The 26,185-nt window shown below is 40.2% G+C and overlaps 1 protein-coding gene across 3 annotated transcripts in view; it reads right to left on the bottom strand.

Annotated features, from left to right (window-relative positions):
• RAB3C (RAB3C, member RAS oncogene family) overlaps positions 1–26,185 on the bottom strand; it is a 342,644-nt gene that overhangs the window by 33,552 nt on the left and 282,907 nt on the right. For all 3 annotated transcript variants that reach the window (XM_057306971.1, XM_057306972.1, XM_057306969.1), the window contains one exon: positions 12,280–12,404. In XM_057306971.1, the coding sequence (XP_057162954.1) occupies positions 12,280–12,404 (125 nt within the window). The remainder of the gene's footprint in view (positions 1–12,279; positions 12,405–26,185) is intronic.

Here is a 26,185-nt window from a genome sequence, read left to right as displayed (position 1 = left end):
AAGATAAACAAAATCACAAACCTTTAGCTAGACTAAGAAAAAAAGGATAGAAGACTCATAACTTGAGAAATAAAAAATGAGACATTACAACTGATACTACAGAAATACAAAAGATTGTAAGGGACCATTATGAGCAATTATATCAGAACGAAGTACATAACCCAGAAGAAATGGATCAATTTCTAGAAACAAAACCTACGAAGACTGATGAAGAATAGAAAATCTGACCAGACTAATAATGTATTAAGGAGATTAAATAAGTAATTGATATCCCTGATGAATATAAATGTGAAAAATCTCAACAAAATAATAGCAAACTGAATTCAAGAACACATAAAAAGGATTATAAACCATGACCAAATGGGATTTATCCTTGGAAAGCAAGATGGTTCAACATATGCAAATTAAAAAATGTAATAGATAATGATAAGATGAAAGAAAAACCACATGACCATTTCAATAGATGCAGAAAAAGCATGTGATAAAATACAACGTTCTTTCATGATAATAAACACTGGCAGCTTTGGTATATAAGGAACATAACATAATAAAGGCCATATGACAAACCCACAGCTGACATTATAAAACTCAATGGAAGAAAACTGAAAGCTTTCCTTTAAGATCAGAAAAAGGTAAGGATGCACACACTCTCACCACTCTTACTCAGTGTAGTTCTCAAAGGTCTACCTAGAACAATCAGGCAACACAAAAAATTATAAGACATCCACATCAGGAAAGAAGAAGTAAAGCTGATGCCATTTGCAGAGGAGAGGGTTCTGTTTATAAAAAATCTCAAAGACTCACCCAAAATAACTGTTGGAAATAACAATTTCAGTAAAGTTGGAGAAAACAAAAATCACCATAGAACATCATTTGAATTTTTTTTTAATATTAATTTATTTGACAGAGATAGAGACAGCCAGCGAGAGAGGGAACACAAGCAGGGGGAGTGGGAGAGGAAGAAGCAGGCTCATAGCAGAGGAGCCTGATGTAGGGCTCGATCCCATAACGCCGGGATCACGCCCTGAGCTGAAGGCAGACGCTCAACTGCTATGCCACCCAGGCGCCCCCATCATTTGAATTTTTATACACTAATGAGGAAACATCTGAAAAAGAAATACATAAAATTATCCTATTCACAATAGTGTGAAAGCCAATAAAATTCTAAGAATAAATTTAACCCAGAAAGTGAAAGGTCTGTAAAATAAAAACAAGAAGTTGTTAAAAGAAATCAAAGCAGATACAAACAAATGGAAAGACATACTGTGTTCATAGATCGAAAAGATTTATATTGTTAAAATGGCCATAGTACCCAAAGCTATCTATAAACTCAGTGCAATTCCCATCAAAACAGCAATTGTATTTTTCATGGAAAAAAATCTAAAATTTGTATGAAACTACAAAAGACGTTGAATAGCTACAGCTATCCTCAGGAAAAAGAACAAAACTTGGAGTTACCACACATCTGGATTTCAAACTACACTACAAAGCTACAGTAATAAAAACAGTATGGTACTGACACAAAAAGAGACACATAGACTGGCAGAACAGAATAAAGAGCCAAGAGTAAATTCCTGGTTCCATGATCAACTAATATTCAACAAGGTAGCCAAGAGCACCCAGTGGAGAAGGGATGGTCTCTTCAACAGATTTGGACCCCTATCTTAGACCACTCATAATAATTAACTCAAATTAATCAAAAGCTTAAACATTATACTGCTACTATAAAACTCCTAAATGAAAACGTAGAGGAGAAATGTCTCGACATTAGTCTAGGCAATGATTTTTTGGATATGACACCCAGAGCACAATCAACAGAACCAAGATTCAACAAATGGGACCACCTCAAAGTTAAAAGCTTTTGCACAGCAAAAGAAACAATTTGCACAATGAAAAGGCACCTTACAGAAAGGAGTATTTTGCAAACCATCTATCAGATAAGGAGCTAATATCTAAAATATATAAAGAACTCAACTCACAATAAAAAAAATCTGATTAAGAAATGGGCATTTATCCAAAGTCATTCAAATGGCCAGAATGTCTATGAAAAGATCTCAACGTCTGTTGCAATGGCTATAATCAAGAAGCCAAGAGATACAAGTGCTGGCAAGGGTGTGGAAAAAAGGAAAACCTCACACACTGTTGGTGGGAATGTAAACTGGTCCCAGCAATATCAAAAATATGAACTTTCCTCAAAAATAATAGATCTGCCATATGATCCGGCAATTCTACTTCTGGGTATATGCCCAAGGAAATGAAAACAGAATTTTGAAGAAATATTATGCACTCTCATGTTTATTACAGCATTATTCACAACTCCCAAGATACGGAAACGAGCTAAGTGTCCATCAATGGATGAAAAGATATGGAAATTGTGGTACATATACACAATGGATATTATTCAGTGAGAAAGGAGGATATCCTGCCATTTGCAAGAACATGGATGGGCACTGTGCATATTATGCTAGGTGAGATAAGTCCGACAAATTTAAGTGCTGTATGCTATCACTTATGTGTGGAAATCTAAAAAGCCAAACTTGTAAAAACTCAATAAAATAGTGGTTACTAAGGGATGGGGATTGGGGAATAGGAAAGATGTTGCTGAAGGGTACAATCTTACAACGGGTAGTAAATAAGCCCCGGAAATCTAATGCACAGCACAGTAAATGTGGTAACAATATTGTACTATAATCATCAAACTTGATAAGACACTAGAACTTCATTATTCCAACTATTAAAAAGACTATGTAAGGTGATAGAGGTGTTAATCATCATTACAATGGCATTCATGTTACAATATAATATAGTATAAATATGAAATTAACTTTATACACCTTAAATTTACAGTGTTGTATGTCTAATATATTTCAATAAAAAAAGCAAAACAAAGATAAGATTTGACACTAATATAGAAATATTTATGAATTATAATGTACTATTGGAGTGATTCATTATAAAAGCGAACAACTAAAAAAATGTATGAGTATTCATATGCAAAAACTGTAAGTGTTAACATTTTCTGTCTGCACCCCGGCTGATCTTAAATACCACTGCCAGGGTAAATGGTCAAAAATGAAATGCGATCTTTATGTCACCCAACTGTTTAAGACATAGCACTGGTTCTGTAGCACTTAGAAGATGAAGCCCAGTTCTTCAGTCCTACAAAAAGGCTCTTCATGGTGTGCCCGCTGTCCCAGCCTTAGATCTCTCCAGATCTGTTTCTTCAGCTTAGAAGGACAGTCATCTGTTGTCCACCTAATGCATCTTACTTATACTTCAAGACTTGGTTCAAACATCATCTCCTCAATGTCACCATTCCCAGTCTTCAGAGAGGGGATATTTACCTTATAAGCTCTTCTAACACTGAGTCACATCTCTTTTATGGCAATATATATGGTCTTTTGTCCCTCACTGGACTAGAATCTGCTTGGGTGGGGGGTGGCGGAAGACTGGTCATACTGTTGCTTTGCTCACAGCACCTGGCCAATAGGTGGTGTTCAATTACACTGAATGACTGAATGAATTAATACAATACTGTAGTGATTTCCCAAATTACTCAGAAAAGCATTTATCTCCAGTCCCCCCAAAGAAATAAATTCTTAAGGTGACCCCACTGCACTCTGGGATGAGAATCTACAGCACATTTGTTTTAACTCAATGACTCATTATACAATTCCAACCACACTTTGCGAAATTCTCACTGGACCCACTAATTATATACCGTTCTGTAACCTTATATTGCTTTTCTGACCACGAAAATCCTTATTAAAAGTGTTGTAACTATTGGCCACGGGGGGCCAGACTAGGGTAGTGCGTAAGGTGTCAGGAGGAAGCCAGCTTTGTGGACCAGCCCCCTGAGGCAGAGCAGCAAGGTTGCAAACTGTGAAAAGCATCATAAAGCACAACTTCCTTCTGCTGGCTCTTTAGTGCTCTGCCATTTGTTGTTATTGTTTTATTTTGTTTTTCCCTGTACATTAGTAGTTCTCAAACATGACTATGTCTTGGAATAACCTGAGACTTAAAAGAAATACAGTTGGGTTTTGGTCCAAGACGGTGACATAGAGGGGCGCCTGGGTGGCAGAGCGGTTAAGCGTCTGCCTTCGGCTCAGGGCGTGATCCCGGCGTTATGGGATCGAGCCCCACATCAGGCTCCTCCGCTATGAGCCTGCTTCTTCCTCTCCCACTCCCCCTGCTTGTGTTCCCTCTCTCGCTGTCAGAGCAGGGGGCATGGGGAGAGGTGAAATAGGTGAAGGGGATTAAAAAGTACAAACTTTCAGTTATAAAGTAAAGTAGTGATGGAATGAAAAGCACAGCACAGGGAATATCATCAGTAATATTCTAATAGATTCATAGGACAGGGACTACACTTACAATGGTGAGCGTGTGGCAGTGTATGTACTTGTGGAATCGCTATGCTGTACACCTGAAACTAAGGTAATATTACATGTCAACTATACTTCAATTAAAAAAAAATTAAAAAACAATGAAGCACATAGACACAGAGAACAGACTGATGGTTACCAAAGGCCGGGAGTGATCGGTGGACAAAATGGTGAAGGGGGACAAAATATATAAATTTTCAGTAATGAAATAAATCAGTCTTGGAAACACAATGTATAGCATGATGACTTCAGTTAATGATGCTGTACTTTTATTTAAAAGTTGCTTTGAGAGTGGATCTTAAAAGTTCTCATTGCAAGAAAAGAATTTTTCTATGTAGGGTAACAGGTTAACTACAATTTTTGTGGTGATTGTTCTACAATATATACAACTATCAAATCATTATGTTGTACTCCTGAAACTAATATGATGTTATATGTCAATTACTGCTGCAACAGAAGTAATTTAAAAAAATATTTGGGTCCTGTTCTCGAGACCCCAAGTTATTGGCCTGGATATGGCTTGAGCACTGAGATTTTTTTTTTAGAACACCTATTCTAGATTCCATCTTCTAGATTTATTTCCCTCTCCTTGCTTTGGTCTTGCCTGATTTGAGTTTTCTGAAGAAAAAAGGAAGACCCCGTCAGTGTTCTGAGGCCCATCTGTGACTTCGGAGTTAATTCATCTCTGTTATTCTTGGCCTCAGGTCACTCTGATGTGGCCCTCTCAGCGCATCGAACAATCAAGACAATAGCACGCTCCATAATACATTGATTTCTCATTATTTAGAAGAGAACTTAAGTGGTTTTGATTACAGATGCTGTAAATTGGTGTTTTATTAAATGATGTATTTATTTTAGAGAGAGAGAGAGGCGCAGGGGAGGGGCAGAGGGAAAATCAAGCACTCCATGCTGAGCACAGAGCCCTGCGGGCTCTATCTCACGACCCTGAGACACTGACCTCAGTCGAAACCAAGAGTCGGATGCTTAACTGATTGTGCCACCCAGGAACCCCTGTAAATTGATGTTCTAAAGGTACTAAGAAATTACTGTATGGTTTAGTGCTGTCTCAGTTGTCAGTTTTAAGGCTCAAAGAGTAAGGCAATAAGAATTTTCAGAGGTTATAAAGCACAGAATGACTAAAGAATTTTCCACTTTTAATAAACTAATAAACTAACGTTGGAAGAGACTCCAGAAAGATGGACATTTGTTGAAAGGAGAAATTACATATTTGGGTGAGATTGCATTTAAGAGAATGTATCCTTAACAAGGATGTAGTCACTTTATGGCATCGTCCAGTGGAAGTCTGTAGATCACAGGAAGATTGTGGCATCCAGGAACAGAGTTTTAATAGGCTTACTATTATATAGGACCCAATTTCCTCCTGAACTGTAAAATAGAAAACTAAATTCATTTAAGACCTATTCTGTACATCAAGGTTGTACTAAGGATACAGTGATTCATGAATGAGCTTAGAGGTCAGAGAAGGTATGAGGCTACTATTATAATTATCTTCAATAAGAAACATATGAAGAGAATTTGGCTGCTTAGGGTCAGACCACGTGGATCCACAAGTTCATGGTTCCCATGGCAACATGATTTCTTGTTACAATTCCTGCCTTGCTTTCTCTTTCCTGGGTTGGCAGTAAGAGACAAGAGTGGTTGCCCCTAAAGGATTCATAGGAGCAGAGCAGATTGGAGGATCCCAGAATCAGAATTCTCAAGGTAGGCAACCCTGGCTTTGTGCAGACTGAGCAGGAAACCGAAGCACTGCCACTGAAATCCAAGGACGTAGAACCTCCCTGAATGAGTTATAATGGTGGTCCTCTCACCTCAGTTAACTTGTCTCTACCAGTGATATCAGGCATATGAGGCAGTATGACCAACGTGCCTAAATTCTTATCCTGGATGCGACAGAAATGCCATGGTGGATCTTCCTTGACTTATCTAGACCTTTTAAGAAATAATTATATATCCTGCCTTCACCCAGTCAGTTCCTTTAGTATAGTCTTAGTGATGTGAAGGAGTACCCTTTTCCATTTATTTGTCTTTAATTTACCTCTTTCTACTTCAACAGATTATTCCCTTGAAGGGCCCGGTTAAGCCGGTGTTCATCGGATCAGTGTGTTTCAGGGCACAGGCAGAATGTATTTTGTCAGTTTTCATATTCCCAAAACAGAAGCAACTATCTACTCATACAACTCCGTGCCCCTCCTCCACTCTTCAAATTGCACTTGTTTTGATGTTTTCCAGCTGCTTAATTTATATATTCATGATATTTGATTATATTTCTGATATACAGACCACATGTTAAGCTTCAGAACAGAAAAATACATATTTTATGACTCCCTGATGTCACTGTGGGTGTTTAATAAGTATCTGTCAGATGGATAATCAAAACGCAATACGTCATCACAATGGCAAGATGAGAAGCAAATTTTAAAGATTGGAAAAGTGGCCAAGTGTTAACATATTTTATAGTTGTCAGAAATCCCCATGGCGTCTTTGTGCTGGACAAGACGGAAAGATGGGTCTGGAATTTAGTAATACATGCACATAATATCATGACAGTTGTTTGAAGAGTAAAAGAGAGTAAGTATCTATTATTTGACTTAAAAGAAATATTAATGCAAATTAAGAACATTTCAAAACTGGATCCTTACAAATAATTTATAAAAAAAATCACTTCTCAATTTTTTTTATCTGCAGTCTTTGTTTCTCTGACTACATTTTTGGCAAACTTCAGAATTTCTGTACTTTTTGCCCTTTCAGAGCTTCCAAAAATAGTTCAAATATCCTTTCATCTATTATTTCAAGGCACTATAAATCCCTTCCCCTCCATAAATTTATTTGTTCTTATTTCTATTTGAGTGACTTCTATTTTAGGAAAATATTAATTATTTCTATTTTTTCTCATTTAATATTAAACCGTTTTACCTTTAAAGCTTAAGTTACAATACTGTACATATATCTAGATTATTGTCATATTATAAATTTGTTGCTTAGATAAAATACAAATCTAAAACTTTCCTGTATATTGTTACAGGTACATGCATCTGTAGCAGATGTTAAAAACATGCACTGAAAGAATAATATGAGCTATAGGATAACGTTCAGATCTGGAGACGATTCTCTATCCTCTCCAAATACTTGCCACCATCTAAGCCAGCATTCTGAAATTAGTGTTGTGTGAAAGAGAGAGTTTCTTAAAAATGTAGATTCCTGGGCTTCGGCTTCAGAAACTGTAACGCAGCAGGACTGTGTTGGGCTGACGACGTGCACTTGAGCAAGAACCTCGGCCGATTTAGCTGCACGTGGTTACGGAACCGCCCTCCGCAGGCGCACGGAACGTGCACCCCTCTGGCGGGAAGAGGACAGAGGAGCCTGCGGCTTCAGGGAGAGGGCAGGACGAGAACAAGATTTGGTTGTCACTGTTGGGGGAAATGCCAACTGGTGCAGCCACTGGGGAAAATTATGGAGGCCCCTCAAAAAGTTAAACTGGAACTACCCTACCATTCAGGAGTTGCCCCACTGAGTGTTCACCCAAAAAATACAAAAACACCAAATCGAAGGGATACGTGCACCCTTATTTTAACAACAGTATTTACAATAGCCATTTTATGGAAGTCCCCAAGTGTCCACTGATAGATAAACAGATAAAGAAGATGTGATGCGTATGTGTGTACGTTCGTGTACGTATGTATATATGCACACACGCAGTGGAATATTATTCAGCCATAGAAAGAATGAAATCTTGTCATTTGCAATGACATGGATGGAGCTAGAGAGTATTTTGCTAAGTGAGATAAGTCTGTCAGAGAATGATAAATACTATATGACTTCACTCATATGTGGAATTTAAGAAACAAAACACATGAGCAAAGGAAAACAGAGACAAGCCAACAAACAGTCTTGACTATAGACTACAGAACAAAGTGATGGTTCCTGGAGAGAAGGTGGGGGGCAGGTGGGGGAAGGATGACACAGGTGATGGTGATTAAGAAATGCACTTGCGTGGTGAGCCTGGGTGACCTAAGAAGTGTTGATACCTAAAACTAATATAACACTGTAGGCTAATTGTAGTGGAATTCATTTTTTAAAAAAAAGATTTGGTTGCCATGGTCTGTGGCAGCAGTTCTTACCAGGGAAGTGGCTGGAAGATAATGAAGAGGGCTGGGCCTCGGAGAGAATGTCAAAGTGCAAGAAGGAGAAAGAGGAGGGGTCTTCCAAGCAAACAGATGGATGGCCGGAGAGGGAGAAGAACAGAGGGCATCGTGCAGTGGAAGCCAAGAAGGCCAAGTTCTACAAGGAGGACATAACCGAAGGGCGAAATCGAACAGACAACGAGGAAAGGGAAGGCCAGGAAAACACTCATTGTCTGTACAGGCTCGCTCAGGTTCTGTATTTGTTGCTGGAAGGTAGGGATGGTATTACCAGCAGCTGACACACTGTGAACACTGAGTAAATGCTTGGTGAACTAAGTTGGACTGACAAGGGTGACTACCATACAAGGATTTTAAAGAGCTGAGTTACAGCTCAGTTCCTTCAAATACCCTCACTAGGATTAGCCAATGTTATATGGGTGCAACTATCCACAATGGAGAATTAATTGTAAGCAGACTGATAGAACATTTATTTTCAACCATTTACTAAAATGTGGAAATGTTTAAAAAACAGTGCCTGCTGAGGGCTTCAGAGGGGAGGGGGGTGGGGGAATGGGATAGGCTGGTGATGGGTATGGAGGAGGGCACGTATTGCATGGAGCACTGGGTGTTACACGCAAACAGTGAATCATGGAACATTGCATCAAAAACTAATGATGTACTGTATGGTGACTAACATAATAAAAAAACAAAAACACACACACACAAAAACAGTGCCCAACCTCTGTGTCTATGTAAGGGAATTCCGGACAATGGAGTTTCACTAGTAATTTTAAAAAATAAAGCAAAGACCTTTAAAATCTTTACATTCAGGTTTTGAGAGTGGGTTATTTCCATACAAATGGTCTCTCATGATCATTTGTAGAAGTGTGTGCAGTCATGAGAACAAGCCACATTAATGGAGGTAAATGACTCTCTAAGAATGCACAAGTGTTGGTTGCTATGACAACTGCTGGGTTATATTAAATAGAGAGAAAAAAAAATCAATTAGAAACCACTGGAAGAACTTGCACAGGATCCTAAAACATTTCTGCCTCACAATTTCAGGGACTTTCTTACAGCTCTGCATTGCATGAACAGGGTTCGTGTTGATGCCAGCCCCAGGCTTCGTTCTAAGAAGGTCACCTTCTTGAGTCATTCCCATCATTCTCATGTTCCCTTCCATAACCTGCTCTTCTGAACACCCAAGTAATTTGTTAAAGTAGTGAGGAATTTATGCAGTTACCTGGCTCTTTTGTACTGGTGACATTAAACACTGTTTGCCTTCAATCCATTTTTGTTTGAACCAAACAATTTTCAGATTTATATAGAGAGAGACAATTTCTATCTGTGGAGCAGTTCCCCCACCCCCAATGTGCCATATGTCTGACTAGTGAAGAAAATACAGGGAAAGGAGATATTTTCAGGAAGACACCCTGCCGACCCTCTCCTAGGTTTCTTTTCTCTCTTGGAGATCTATTCTCCAATCCTAATACCTTGACTTGCTAAGAGTTGCCAAGTTTTTTAGAATTTTCAATAAAAACATTGTTAAAGTGATAGAATGGGACAGCCCCTATAAATGAAATGCTAAAGGCTCAAGAGCAACCAGAGAGACCAGATATCAGCTGTGTGACTTCTCATGGGCAGTTTCACAAACATTTGGTGGAAGTGTTCTTGTGGTCATCGGGTAACAGCCCTTAGTCTAATGAGCGTGATGATGTCACAAGGAAATGTTCAAGCTCTCAGAATGGACTGTGCACAGTTATTTTATGGGATGACAACATGATAGAGTGACCCAATTGTGACCCATTGAGAGGGTCTGTGCTTCTCCAATAGGTGCTGCCCAGGACCAGCAGACTGATCTCAAAGTTTCATCACAGCAGTGCTTTTCAAATTGTAGGTTGAGGCCCATCACTAGGTCCCAAAATCAACAGTAGGTGAGGCCACTATTAAAAGATAGAAGGAGAAAGGGAATTGGATAGAAAAACATCTGAATACATCTCATCTAGTAAGGGTAAACCTACTTCGTGAAACTTCTGTTTCATTCTCTCTCCGTACATTTGTATGCACTGGGTTGCTGGCTTGAACATATTTCTCACTGCAGGTACTGGCCAAAAAGGCTGGAGAGCCAGACTCTGCCCTGCTAAGAATACCTCGATGTTCTCTGTTGTGTGTGGAGGAAGGAGAGGGGGAGGGAGAAGGGGAGGAAGAGGAGCAGGAAGAAGAAGAAAAGAATGTAAGGAATAGTGCAGATGATCATAGGGGAAGGAAGGGAAAACTGAATGGGAAGAAATCAGAGAGGGAGACAAACCATGACTGGACTCCGGGAAACAAACTGAGGGTTTCGGGGGCGGGGGTGTAACAGGGTGAAGGGGAGTAAGGAGGGCACGTGTTGTGATGAGCACTGGGTGTTATACACAACTAATGAATTGTTGAACACTACATCAAAAATTAGTGTATTATACGTTGGCTAACTGAACATAGTAATTAAAAAAAAAAAAAAAAGAATTCCAGCTCTTTTGCTCTGGGGCTTCAGTTGTTCCTCGAATCCGCTCTCTACTTCAGTAGTATTACACTAGGTCCCAACTTTTCTACTCACTCTCCTCTCAATGTCCTTGCTCCACTGTGCCCTTTATTCATAAATCTTCCTCTCCTGTTTGTGATTTTCAAATTCTATTCTCTTTTAGGGTCCACTCAGGCCTTATCTTGGCATTTAACCCTGATGATCTCTATGTCCTCCCATCACTCACCTCTTTCTAGCTGTTCCGCTCAATTCCACCCATATTTTCTCCAGGTGTCCCATCTTCTTTGAGCTTTACCTGCCTCCTGCCCCATTCTGTTCCCACACCTCCTGGTACCTCTCTTCCGGTCTGCCTCCATTCCCCTGTTGCTTTCCCCTTGGCATCTACCTCCTAGATAATTATCCTGTTTTTGTTGTTTGGTTGTTTCTGCTTTTTTCTGTGGATCTCTTGATGTCTCACTTCACCGAAAGCAACCTGAGCCCAGGGACAATGAATCATACGTTTCTGTACGTCCCGTGATATCTGACACCGTACAGGGCGTATCAGAGGTGCTCAGTGTAAAGGCCCTGAACTAATAACTCAATCACGATTCCCTCCTGTGCACCAAAACTCTACTCTACTCACTCCAGTATTTTTCTCTAAAGATACAATGTTTTCTGTTTAAAAGGGCTATGTGATTTCTAAAGCTCTCTAATACCCATTTCTTACCTTGGTTAGTTTTATCTACAAAAACGTGGTAAAGAAGGCCTGGGTCATGATATTCTTGAGAGATGAGGAGATGGAGTCTCAAAGACGTTTTTAAGAGCAGCAAGGCCTGTCAGTGATGTCCCAGGATCTATACTGTGACCTATCCTGTGCTACTAAACTTCCAAAAGAAACCGGACGACAATCACACATGATAATAAAATGCTCACTCAATGCAAGATGCTGTATATGGAGGAAAAAAACAACAATGAAGAAATACCAGGCAAGGCTCAGCCTGTGTTTCTCATGAAATGAGAATTCGAATACCTTATACTAGATTAACATTCTGGTTATTTTGCTTTTGTAATTATGCTCGGATTCTCATAGTACCACACAAAGTGGGAGGAAACCCACTTACTACTTACCGAGGATATCTTGGCTTCTACTGCAAGGTTGAAAGTCTCTTCCTTAAGCTGTCCTAGCAATTAGGTTGACTGTGTGCAGTGTTGCAAATAATGACCAAGCTCTGTGTTTTGTTAACGTATCACTTACCAAGCTGTTCTCCTAAATGTTGGCCTCTCTCCGTTGAGACGACCCTCTCGTCTTCCATGTCACATTTGTTCCCAACCAGGATAACCTGGGCATTATCCCAAGAGTATGTTTTGATCTGAGTTGACCTAAAAGAAAAACACAAGGCAAAAAATGATCAGAGGAGAACACAACACAGAATGAAGGAGAAGCAGTATGTCCTATAGACGATGGTAATAGCAAAAAATGAAGCCCCGATGCCTGATATTTAGAATGAATGATTTCAGGGCAATCTCACCCTTCAGATCCTCGGCGAATATTTGCACCAAGAATTCTTTTTTATTTGGTGGTATTAATAGGACTACTGTTTTTTCCTTTCTCCCTTTTACCTGCACCTTATAGCTGGAGTGGCCAACCGTCCTGGTTTGCTCAGGACATTCCCAGTTTTTGCAGTAAAAATCCCATGTTCCTAGAAATGCCTCATTTTTTGGAAATCCAAGATGGTTGTTCACTTTACAGCCCACCACAAAAAAAAAACAAAAAAACAAAAAAACCCACCATTTTCCCTTGTGACGATAACTACTTAAAGAGCTAGGACAATTAGGGCCTAGGAGATACGGGGATGATGTTGATTTTAAAGAATGAATCATAAGAACTAATATACTCATGCTTTATATCAAGAGAAAAATGCCAGGTTCATCTCAAAATGACAATGTAATGGGCTGGGGCTTTAAGTTACTGTTGGCAGGGTATCTAGAATTCCAAATTAGCTTCTAGTATGGGTCATGATGCACACAGCCAACTTCTGATGTTGAAATCGAGATACAATTTTTATAGTTCCTATTTGTAGGTATAGTCCTAAATACTTCATATAGGTTACATTAACTTAACGCTCAGAGTCAGAGGAATCTCACTTACCATCCCCACTTTACCCTTGAGGGAAACGAAACAGAGAGGTTAAATAATCATCCCAAGAACAGCCAGCTAGTAGAGTGGCAGATTAGGAGTTTAAACCCAGGTAGTTTGGTTCTCAAGCCTGTGCTCTTACTACTTATTCTAAGTTTGAGAAGTCACATTCTTGTGCCTTTGTTGTCATTTTAGAGAAAAAGCTGAAAGGAGGCCATGTTCTTTAATCCTCCCTCTATGTTGGTCATGTTTTTATTTGAGAACAGCAATGGAGCATAGGCGGGAAAGATATACCACTCAATGGGTGGTCAAAAGCGGGACATAAAATGTTGATAAAGAGGATGAAAGTTTAAAGAAAGGGATCTGTAAAATGTCAAAAAGAGAAACTTAGAAGTGTTCCTACTAGCAATTGTCAAGTATTTCAAGAGTATTAAATAGAAAATAGCGACAGTCTGCTCTCAGCGTCAAGACAGAATAAAAACAAATAGCTTTCAACTGTAGCAGGAGATCTTTCAGTCAGATGTGATCACTGTCTCTTCCTTCTGAGAAGAAAGGATAGAGCTACAAGGCAGATAGTGTTTTATTTCAGAGCATTTCCCTGAACCAAGTTCAGGTTTTCAAATAAGATTAAAATAGCTGGAGAAATATACTCTGTGTCCCATGTGAACAGCTCAGAGACATGGTATATTTTATCAGAGAAATCTGGAGACACGACCTAATTCTGATACTTAAGTTAATAATACATTCCTCTAGCAACAGGAGAGTCAGCATGTATCATAAATTGGGAAAATAAAAGCAAACACTGAGAACTCTAATTTTCTCTCACCTCAGCTTATGTGTGCGGTCTATGAAAAATGATACATTCATAGTGAATTAAGGTGTAAACTGCATGCTACGCATGATTACACCTTAAATCTCAAGTGCTAGCATAGTTTAAAAAAGACATTCCAAAGGTTCCTTCAAAGGAACTCAAATCTAATTGGATTTCTTCAGGTAATTTTTAAATTATCCCTCTGCTCCTATAGGTCTTATTAACCAAGGCCTGGCCAATGCCTGGCAAGAATCTAGGTAGAAAGCCCTTATGTTAAAAGACAAAGCTACCCTGCACACACCTAGAAATCAAATCACCAGAAAGAGGTTATTGAGAGGGGAGTCACAGGACAATGTCATTGTGTAAGGAAGGGGTTGAGGCTAGGATATAAACACATGGCTTTCTGAGTTTACACAGGATAAATGCTTGCTTGACGCAACTAGGTCACTCCTTGGACCTAGGCAAACGCATCCTCCCCCACCCTGTTTGTGCAAACTTAACCAGGGTGTACCTTTGTGAATGTGGAGAAGGAACAACTTGGCCAGCTTATTTGTACTCTTAAGCCAAGTTGATGGAATGCTTGCTTCTACCGTTCAACATATACAAGTATCTCGTTTCTGATCTAATTTCTTAAAGGTTTATTTATTTTTTGGGGGGGAGGGACAGAGAGAGACAGAAATTCAAGCAGACTCCCCAGTGAGTGTGGAGCCCCATGAAGGACTTGATCCCATGACCCCAAACCATGACCTGAGCAGAAACCAAGAGTCAGATGCTCAACCAGCTGAGGCACCCAGGTGCCCTTCATTTCTGATTTAATAACCCATGGGGTCCTCGTCTACCGTGATGAGTTACACATTTATGCATACACAACATTCCCCATTACCTAACAATTTGTAAAAATATATAAATATATAGCCATGACTGTAACAAAACCATTCCCTTTCCATTTGTTTTTAAGAACTATTTTAATGTGGGGGAGGAGTTAAGATGGCGGAGGAGTAGGGGACCCCTTTTTCAGCCGGTCCCCTGATTCGAGCTGGATAGGTACCAGACCAGCCTGAACATCCACGGAATCAGCCTGAGACGCAGGAAGATACACTTGGATCTCTACAAATGAAAATCTCCAGCGCTGAGTATTGAGGTACGAAGCAGGGAGCCGTGAAACCGCGCACAGATATCGGAAGATAAACGGGAGCCTCCCCATTCGGGCGCCGGGAAGCGGTAGCCACCAGCACAGGGGAGCGGGCGGACTCGCCGACGGCACCCGCGAGAGAACAGACTGAAACCGGTGAGCCAGGAGCACGCGGGGGTGGCTGGTGGCTGGCGGCGTTAGAAACACAAAGGACAGAGACGTGCCGGCCCTGGAAGTGAGGGCTGGGACGCCGGGTGTGGGGCGCACATCCCGGGACGCTGCAGGGTTGAGCAGCACCAACAGAAACAGAGTTAAAGTGGCCAGAACATCAGTGGAGAACGGTCCGCAAGTCCTCTGTTCTGAGACAGAGGCTGAGATTCGGCCACTGCTCCTCTGACTCTCAGAAGAGACACAGCAAACTGCCAGGGAAAGCCGCCAGAGAACAAAAGCCTGGAAATACCGGCTCACAGTGTGCCCATCCCCCCTCTCATGGGACACGGAGACTCCACCCAAACAAGGCTGCCTGAGTATCGGCGTGGCAGGCCCCTCCCCCAGAAGGCAGGCTGAAAAATCAAGAAGCCCACATCCCTAAGATCCCTATAAAACAAGGGCACACGGCCTGGGTCCCGGTCAATAGTTTGGGCTCTGGACAACCCCGCAACCTCTCCTCATCAGAATGACGAGAAGGAGAAGTCCCTGCGCCCCCCCCAGCAAAGAAAAGACAATGAGTCTGTGGCCTCTGCCCCAGAACTAATGGATATGGATATAACCAAATTATCAGAAATGGAATTCAGAGTAACAATGGTTAAGATGATGTGTAGACTTGAAAAAAATATTAACAAAAATGTTAATGAGAATATAGAATCTCTAAGGGCGGAAATGAGAGCGAATCTGGCAGAAATTAAAAATTCTATGAGCCAAATGCAGGCAAAACTAGAGGCTCTGACGGCCAGGGTCACTGAGGCAGAAGAACGTATTAGCGAATTGGAGGATGGGTTAGAAGAAAAAACTAAATAGAATCTGGACTCAAAACAATCCACGCACAGGAATGTAGGTTACGGGAGATTACTGACTCAATGAAACGTTCCAATGTCAGAATCATCGGCATCTCCGAGGGGGTGGAGAAAAACAGAGGTCTAGAAGAGATATTTGAACAAATTGTAGCTGAAAACTTCCCTAATCTAGCGAGGGAAACAAACATCCGTGTCCAAGAGGCAGAGAGGACCCCTCCCAAGCTCACCCATGACAAACCTACGCCACGTCACGTCATAGCGCAATTCGCAAATATTAGATCCAAGGATACAGTACTGAAAGTGGCCAGGGCAAAGAAATTTCTCACGTACCAAGGCAAAGGTATCAGAATTACATCAGACCTGTCTACACAGACCTGGAATGAGAGAAAGGGTGGGGGGGCACATTTTTAAAGCTCTTTCAGATAAAAACATGCAGCCAAGGATTCTTTATCCACAAGGCTGTCATTCAGAATGGATGGAGAAATAAAGACCTTCCAGAATCGCCAGTCATTTCGTAACCACGAAACCAGCCCTACAGGAGATATTAAGGGGGGTTCTATAAAAGTAAAAAGTCCCCAAGAGTGATACAGAACAGAAAGTCACAATCTATAGAAACAAAGACTTTACTGGCAACATGGCATCATTAAAATCATCTCTCTCAATAATCAGTCTCAATGTAAATGGCCTAAATGCTCCCAGAAAATACCACAGGGTTGCAGATTGGATAAAAAGACATGACCCATCCATTTGCTGTCTACAAGAGACTCATTGTGAACCTAAACATACATTCAGACTGAAAGTAAATGGATGGAATACCATCTTTCACATCAATGGACCTCAAAAGAAAGCTGGGGTAGCAATTCTCATATCAGACAGATTGGATTTTAAACTAAAGAGTATAGTTAGAGACACAGAAGGGCACTATATTATTCTTAAAGGATGTATCCAACAAGTGGATATGACAATTATAAATATATATGCCCCCACCAAGGGAGCAGCAAGATACACAGGCCATCTCTTAACCAGAATACAGAGACATATAGATAAAAATATGTTCATAGTAGGGAACCTCAACACTCCACTATCAGAAATAGAGCACCCATGCAGAAAATTGACAAAGAAACAAGGGCTTTGAATGCCATACTTGACGAGTTGGACCTCACAGATATATATAGAACACTACATCCCAGAACCAAAGAATACTCATTCTATTCTAATGCCCATGGAACATTCTCAAGAACAGACCATGTTCTGGGTCACAAAACCGGCCTCAACCGATACCAAAAGACTGAAATTATTCCCTGCATATTCTCAGACCACAACGCTTTGAAATTGGAACTCAACCACAAGGAAAAATTTGGAAGAAATTCAAACACTTGGAGACTAAGAACCATCCTGCTCAGGAATGATTTGATAAACCAGGAATCAAAAATCAATTTAAACAATTTATGGAGACCAACGAGAATGAAAACACAACGGTCCAAAACCTATGGGATACTGCAAAGGCAGTCCTAAGGGGGAAATACATAGCCATCCAAGCCTTACTCAATAGAAAAATCTAAAATGCAGTTTTTATATTCTCACCTCAAAAAGCTGGAACGGCAACAGAGGGACAGGCCTAATCCACGCACGAGGTAGCAGTTGACCAAGATGAGAGCAGAAATCAATGAATTAGAAACCAGGAGTACAGTAGAGCAGATCAACAGGACTAGAAGCTGGTTCTTTGAATCAATAAAATTGACAGACCACTGGCAAGACTTATCCAAAAGAATAGAGAAACGACCCAAATTAATAAAATTATGAATGAAAAAGGGGAGGTCACAACCAACACCAATGAAATTGGAAGGATTATTAGAAACTTTTATCAATAACTTTATGCCAATAAATTAAGTAATCTGGAAGAGATGGAGGCCTTCCTGGAAACCTATAAACTACCAAGACTGAAACAGGAAGAAATTGATTTTTTAAACAGGACCAATTAATTATGAAGAGATTGAGTCAGTGATAAACAACCTTCCAAATAACAAAACTCCAGGCCTGGACGGTTTTCCTGAGGAATTCCACCAAACACTCAAAGAAGAAATAATACCTATTCCCCTAAAGCGATTTCAAAAAATAGAAACAGAAGGAAAGCTACCAAACTCATTCTATGAGGCCAATATTACCTTGATTCCCAAACCAGGCAAAGACCCCAACAAAAAGGAGAATTACAGACCGATTTCCCTAATGAATATGGATGCCAAAATCCTCAACAAGATCCTAATAGAATCCAACAGTACATTAAAAGGATTATCCGTCATGACCAAGTGGGATTCATCCCTGCAGTGCAAGGGTGGTTCAACATTCGCAAAACTATCAGCGTCATAGATTTTATCCAGAAAGAAAAATTCAAAAATCATATGATTCTCTCAATAGATGCAGAAAAAGCTTTTGACAAAATACAGCATCCTTTCCTGATTAAAACCCTTCAGAGTGTAGGGATAGAGGGTACATTCCTCAATCTCATATAAACCATCTATGAAAAGCCTACAGCAAATATCATTCTCAATGGGGAAAAGCTGGAAGCCTTTCGCTTAAGATCAGGAACACGACAAAGATGCCCACTCTTGCCACTATTATTCAACATAGTACTAGAAGTCCTTGCAACAGCAATCAGACAACAAAAAGGGATAAAAGGTATCCAAATAGGCAAAGAAGTTGTCAACCTCTCTTCGCTGATGACATGATACTCTACATGGAAAACCCAAAAGAATCCACTCCCAAACTATTAGAAGTTATAGAGCAATTCAGTAATGTGTCGGGATACAAAATCAATGCTCAGAAATCAGTTGCATTTCTATACACATACAATGAGACTGAAGAAAGAGAAATTAGGGAATCCGTCCTGTTTACAATAGCACCAAAAACCATACGTTACCTTGGAATTAACTTAACCAGAGACGTAAAGGATCTATATTCTAGAAACTATAAATCACTCTTGAAAGACATTGAGGAAGACACAAAAAGATGGAAAAATATTCCATGCTCATGGATTGGAAGAATTAACATAGTTAAAATGTCCATGCTACCCAGAGCAATCTACACTTTCAATGCTATCCCGATCAAATTACCAATGACATTTTTCAAAGAACTGGAACAAATAGTCCTTAAATTTGTATGGAACCAGAAAAGGCCCCGAATCACCAAGGAACTGTTGAAAAGGAAAAATAAAGCTAGGGGCATCACAATGCCGGATTTCGAGCTGTACTACAAAGCTGTGATCACAAAGACAGCATGGCACTGGCACAAAAACAGACACATAGACCAATGGAACAGAATAGAGAACCCAGAAATGGACCCTCGGCTCTTTGGGCAACTCATCTTTGATAAAGCAGGAAAAAACATCCGGTGGAAAAAAGACAGTCTCTTCAATAAATGGTGCTGGGAAAATTGGACAGCTACATGCAAAAGAATGAAACTTGACCACTCTCTCACACCATACACAAAGATAAACTCCAAATGGATGAAAGACCTCGATGGGAGACAGGAATCCATCAAAATCCTGGAGGACAACATAGGCAACAACCTCTACGACATCGGCCAAAGCAACCTTTTTCATGACACATCTCCAAAGGCAAGAGAAACAAAAGATAAATTGAATGTGTGGGACTTCATCAAGATAAAAAGCTTCTGCACAGCCAAGGAAACAGTCAAAAAAACTAAGAGGCAGCCCATGGAATGGGAGAAGATATTTGCAAATGACACTACAGATAAAAGACTGGTATCCAAGATCTACAAAGAACTTCTCAAACTCAATATGCGAGAAACAAATAAATCATAAAATGGGCAGAAGATATGAACACTTTTCCAATGATGACATACAAATGGCTAACAGACACACGAAAAAATGTTCAAAATCATTAGCCATCAGGGAAATTCAAATCAAAACCACACTAAGATACCACCTTACGCCAGTTAGAATGGCAAAAATGGACAAGGCAAGAAACAACAAATGTTGGAGAGGATGTGGAGAAAGGGGATCCCTCCTACATTGTTGTTGGGAATGCAAGTTGGTACAGCCACTCTGGAAAACAGTGTGGAGGTCCCTTAAAAAGTTAAAAATTGAGCTACCCTATGACCCAGCCATTGCACTACTGGGTATTTACCCCAAAGATACAGACGTAGTGAAGAGAAGGGCCATATGCACCCCAATGTTCATAGCAGCATTGTCCACAATAGCCAAAGCGTGGAAGGAATCGAGATGCCCTTCAACAGATGACTGGATTAAGAAGTTGCGGTCCATATATACAATGGAATATTACTCAGCTATCAGAAAGAACGAGTTCTCAACATTTGCTGCAACTTGGATGGCACTGGAGGAGATAATGCTAAGTGAAATAAGTTAAGCAGAGAAAGACAATTATCATATGATTTCTCTCATCTATGGAATATAAGAACTGGGAAGATCAGTAGGGGAAGAAAGGGATAAAGAAAGGGGGGGTAATCAGAAGGGGGAATGAAGCATGAGAGACTATGGACTCTGAGAAACAAACTGAGGGCTTCAGAGGGGAGGGGGTGGGGGAATGGGATAGGCCAGTGATGGGTAGTAAGGAGGGCACGTATTGCATGGTGCACTGGGTGTTATACACAACTAATGAATCATCGAACTTTACATCAAAAACCAGGATGTACTGTATGGTGACTAACATAATAAAAAAACATTAAAAAAAAAAAAAGGAACTATTTTAATGTAACCTCCTCCATGGCCTGAATGGCCAAGGAAATGTTATTTTTTTACAATTACTAGGGGATTATTAAAAACCCTTACCTTGAAAGCTTAAATAGCCAATGGAGACCATTTTCTTTTTTCAATTGATTAAAATCATGGTCTGGGGCATTTGTGCTGAGGTGAACAGAGATTAATTTGCCATCAAAATTGATTAATCTCATTTTTGGGATCAGGGGTTCAAATGCCCAATGTTTGGCTTTGGTTTGACTACTGTGGACTTCTCGATGTCTACCACCAACAGAGGAGCGTTAGGCAAAGTCCGATCACCAGCTAGAGGGGCTCAGAATCATGCTCATTGATTTATGAATTACTACATATCAGAGTCCAAGATGCTATGAATTATGAGATGAAAATTATTTTATGAATGGCCAAGAAGAAAAATAAGCAGCTATGAAACTATGACACAATTCTTTCACGTTAGTCGTACTAGCCACACTCATCAGTCATGTCAGCTTCTTATTTTGAATTCTCTCATGTATTCTGAGGGGTTTAGCAATTTTTCCTATCTAAAAACAGTACATGAACACCATTCCAGAACTATCTCAGTAATAAAAGTTAACAGAATAAACTGCTTGTGGATATCTTTCCTTCTTAAATCGTGTACGTTGTTGCTTTGCAAGAAAATATGAAATGACGGCTATTATTCCAACAGGAGCATTCACGTTAAATTTATAACCCTTCCTGCTAGTCAAATGACCCGGAGTTGTGCTTATATCATCCAGACACAATGTGAATTAAGGTCAGGAAGAATTGGGGTTGTTAATCCAATTCTCTTGTCCTCCAACTCAGAATCTTAGCAATTTATTCAGCCAGTTAAAAAGAAAGCTCTAATATGAAGTAAGTATGGGGAAGTCATTCTGCATTCTTTAGCCTATCTTCATCTGTACAATGAGACTACGACATTTGTACAGACTCTCTGGGCTGTTGCAGGACAAAGCTGGTTTTAGGTGTGGGGGGGGCATACTCTCCGTTCAAAGTTGTAAACAACTCTTGACAAACATAATACATTATTAGTCCAAGTTTAAGCAATCAGCTGTTCCTCTTTCCAAATCCAGCTCAACCCATCCTTTCCAATTCCTATATTCTAAATAATACTTGGAACTTGTTTCATTAAAGAATATCAAATTTTGTCTCCAGTTCCTATCCTGAGGTTGAGGCTTTAAACGGGCAAATTTCTCTCTGGAATAGAGTGGCCTAGTCTGGTGTGTCTGTCAGGAACAGGACACATGTTTGTTAAATAACTCCTCCTTAATGTGGAATTTCTACATATTTACCTTTTTGGTCATTTGCTGTATTTTGTAAATTTCTTTAATTTGGGGAACAGGCTTCTAATCACTTCATTAGGGGCCACCTTATTTCTTTGATTAGACACATTTACAGAAAGTGGCTGTCACCAAATAACACACATGTGAAAAGACTATTTCTGAATCACTGCTAGAGATCCTTTGGGATTTACAGTTAATCTCAACAAGATTAATGGAATCAGAAGCAATATGTTGGTCACCATGGTTACTCTACAAATGGCAATTAACTCAGGCTTTACCAGTATCAAATCATAGTTATTAAAAAATCCGTTATTAGTTAAAACCAAAACCAAAATAAAAAAAAAAAACCCACATGTATTTATATTTTCATCTTCTCCATAAATATAGAGAAGGTTTTTGTTTCCGGTTTTTGTTTTATACTATGAGGCAGAAGATGATGAGTTTTTCATGTTTTATGTGTATATAACTGAACTCTGCACAGAATCATTTAATTGGAGAGCTATAAGCAAAACAATCAAATTCCTACAGCATTACCCCTTCTTCCCTGTTTTGGATATATAAGTAATTTCCTATGAGTTCAACCTGCCCTCACAGAGACTGGACATTAGCTAGTCACAGCATTCTGGAAAACAGTCTATAAAATATTTATCAGTGACCAAAAAAAGCAATGGTCTCCTTGGGTCTGATTTGGGCAATATGTGGGAAGAGTGGGGTATCAGAGAGGATAAGACTTGCTCTTCCTCACCCAGTGAAGCTTGAACAGATCTTAGCGGTCATCCCATTCTTAATTCCGGAAGCTCCTATGCCTCCACAGGCATCCATTTCCCTTCTTCTCTTCTAAGTTTAGGAGTCTCGTAGCTCCACAGCTTCTCAGCCAACTTCCAAGCCTACTACTGCTCATAACATAGGGATGCCTGTCACTTTCTCACTAATCTAATCATTTATTTATTCAATTTTTCTCAACCCTTAGAGAGTTTTAAAAATTATTCCAAAGCAGAACAATTAAATTATAACCTCTAGGGACTTCATCATAGAAAAAAAAAAAAATCTCTCCAGGTGATTTGTACGTGGAACTGAGGCTCAACATGACTGAGATAACAGTCTCCCTAGACGTTTCCTTCTTAGGTTTTAAATAGTCTATTTCAAATAAATAAATAAATAGATAAATAATCTGTTTCCTTATTTCCCATCTAACACCTAAAGTATTTGCAAGTGGTTTACAAAGATACATATGAAATAAATTTTAAAATGAGAGAGTAATGGTAAGGAAAGAGAAACAGGGACATAATGAAAGGTAATGATTTATATATTCTATAAAGGCTGATGGGTGGTGTTAGGGAGTTGAGGAACTAGGCTTTTTCCATATACATAACTCATTTAATAAAGGAGTTAAAAAAAAAAAAAGGAGACTTTGAAAAAGTATCCACATATAAATGCTCCCCCCATGTGATCTATTTTGTTATTTAAAGATAGAGGTTTACTTTGGTAAAATTACTACCTTTCCATTAAAGATTCTAATGATACAAAAAGCTATAACAATAAAAATTACCAGAAATATCACTATCTCCAGAAAATCATTTCTAACATTTTGGGGAAAATCCCATAGTGGATTCTAGTATTACCTAAGCACACCCTTTTCCCCTGTAGGTGGATTGTATTTTCCTACCTCACTCGCTTTGGACTGGGCCAAGTGAGTTGCCTTAGCCAATGGAATGTGAGGAGATGTGACATGAGTCACTCGTAATAGCCAACAGAGGCATTGTGAAGTTCTGTCCGCCCTCTTGTATTTTTTTTTTTTAAGATTGTATTTATTTATTTGAGAGAGAGAAAGCATGAGAAGGGGGAGGGTCAGAGGAAGAAGCAGACTCCCCACTGAGCAGGGAGCCTGATGCGGGACTCGATCCCAGGACTCTAGGATCATGACCTGAGCCGAAGGCAGACGCTTAACCAACTGACCCACCAAGGTGCTCCTGTACTCTTGTATTCTTGCTCTTCATCATGGAAAGAGCCACCCCAGAATGGGGCTGCTCTCTCAGCTTGTCCTGGAGATGACAAGCCAGGAGCCCCACTGAGTTCTGCAGAGACCAGCAAATCCCAGCCAAACCTAGATGAGCTATGTCTAACGTAACACCCTGACTGTGGCGTGGCTTACCGTTTTAATCTGGTCTCTTTCTATCCTCTTCTCTCCCAGTTCTTGCATAGCCTTATTAATTTCTTTGAATTTCCCCATACATACTGCTTTTTTCAACAAACAGGAGCTATCACTATAATGGGCCTAGGATTTTTAAGGCCTAAACCTAATAAAACTTTGAGGGCCCAATTGAAAACATGCAAAATACAAATACAGAATGAAGTACAAGGCGATATGTAGCAGGTGATGTCGGTGCTCTGCCCGTTGCGTGCTACTGCTGTGCTTGCTGACTTCCCACTGCTAAAACCTACAGCTCTTGGCTTTAAAGTCTTCTCCAAAGCAATGCAAGGACACTGTGGCCATCAAAGATCACATGTAACAGGGTGATAGCACGCCCCAGGAGCAGACCTCTGCCGGGAAAAGACTTGCTGTCCTGATACCCCAGGCTCCCTTCCTCCTCATGTTGCTGTCACACCGATCTCCAGAACTCTCAGGCAGGATGACGCTCTACTTTCCAACTGTGGGAGGAACACACATTTATTGGCTTCCTTCCCTCTCCCAGCTCACTTCTTTACTCCCTGTGGCTGTTTCTTGCTTTATGGAATAAACTACTTGTATCTAAATGCTTGTCTCAGAGCTTACTACTGCAGGAACCCCTACTAAGACACTGTGAAGGGACTTGTCCAAGTAAAAGGCACCAGGCTTATGAGGCATTGTTTGGGGCTGGTACTAGTGGCTCAAAAGCCCTGTTGTTAAATATTAACGGCACTTGCGGGTTGGTGCTTTAACTGTACCCTGACATGGACCGTGGTGATTTATTTACTGCTTGGAAATTAGCAAATTTTTTAACTTAGATTTTTCTTCCCCTGCTTTTTAAATATCTCATTTACTGCTACACCACGAAACTTAAGCTTCATTAATTTTGGGAGAAACCCACCTGTAGGTCTCACAGGTGCCCCCTGTCTAAATCACACTTACTGCCTCTGTGTCAAGCTGTCTCACTTTCTTTCATTCAGTCCCAGCACACACCCTCCTCTGGATTAGGCGACCCTTAAATGGGCCCACATACACCCTGCACTCCACTCGCTATGATCTTTATACTGGTCTATGTCCTGCCCCTGGACTATAGGTCCTATGAGGGCAGGGATCCCGACTGGTTTGTTTGCCATTACATCTCCTGCCTTCAAGATAATGTCTGGTACTTAGAAGATTCTCAAGCAACTTTGAATTAGTGACCAAATAAATGAACAAATAACAGGTTGAAGGTGGCAAAAATGCCTAAGGAGTTAATTCAGGACAGAAGCAAAAATTTTAAAAAGCAGAGGAAGAGAATTACCATTGTACACAGCGCCCATGCCTGCTGCACCCCTCTTAGAACCTGGACGTGTTGCTAACAGAGCTTAACATGGTCTTTTATATCCTGACAATGTCCATGGTAGGGGAAGGCAAGAGGTGGCCCCTCCATAGCCTGCAAAGGTCATAAGTGTGACCAGCAATTCATCCCAGCCCGAAGGGCTCACATTTTCCTTTTTGCCCCAACCTCAAGGAGTAACTTAACAGCTCAACATGGTGGAAGTGCTGCTTCAGAGAGCTGTACTCCGAGAACTCCTTCCGTTTGGAGATGACCAAGTGGAGATTCAAGATGTGGCCTGACTTGATGGAAATAACCCAACTACCTAGTGGCCAATGTGATTTACACTCCAAGGTTCCCCATGCCTGCTTTTCTAGAACATGCTGACTGCTTCCACAGGGAAGAGAAGTAACTACATTTTACTTAAAGTAAGACGTGATAAGAAATTCACATGGTAAATATTTATCTTTTAAAATAAAAAAAAAATATGTCTCCTGGGGAAAGCAAAAATGCCCCAAATCTTCATGTCGGCAGTGTCCTTAGGCTGCATGTG

The sequence above is a fragment of the Ursus arctos genome, unplaced genomic scaffold (assembly GCF_023065955.2).
Source record: "Ursus arctos isolate Adak ecotype North America unplaced genomic scaffold, UrsArc2.0 scaffold_5, whole genome shotgun sequence".
Taxonomy (NCBI): domain Eukaryota; kingdom Metazoa; phylum Chordata; class Mammalia; order Carnivora; family Ursidae; genus Ursus; species Ursus arctos.
The sequence above is the reverse complement of the archived record's forward strand: the minus strand, read 5'-3'. Positions and strand labels throughout refer to the sequence as shown.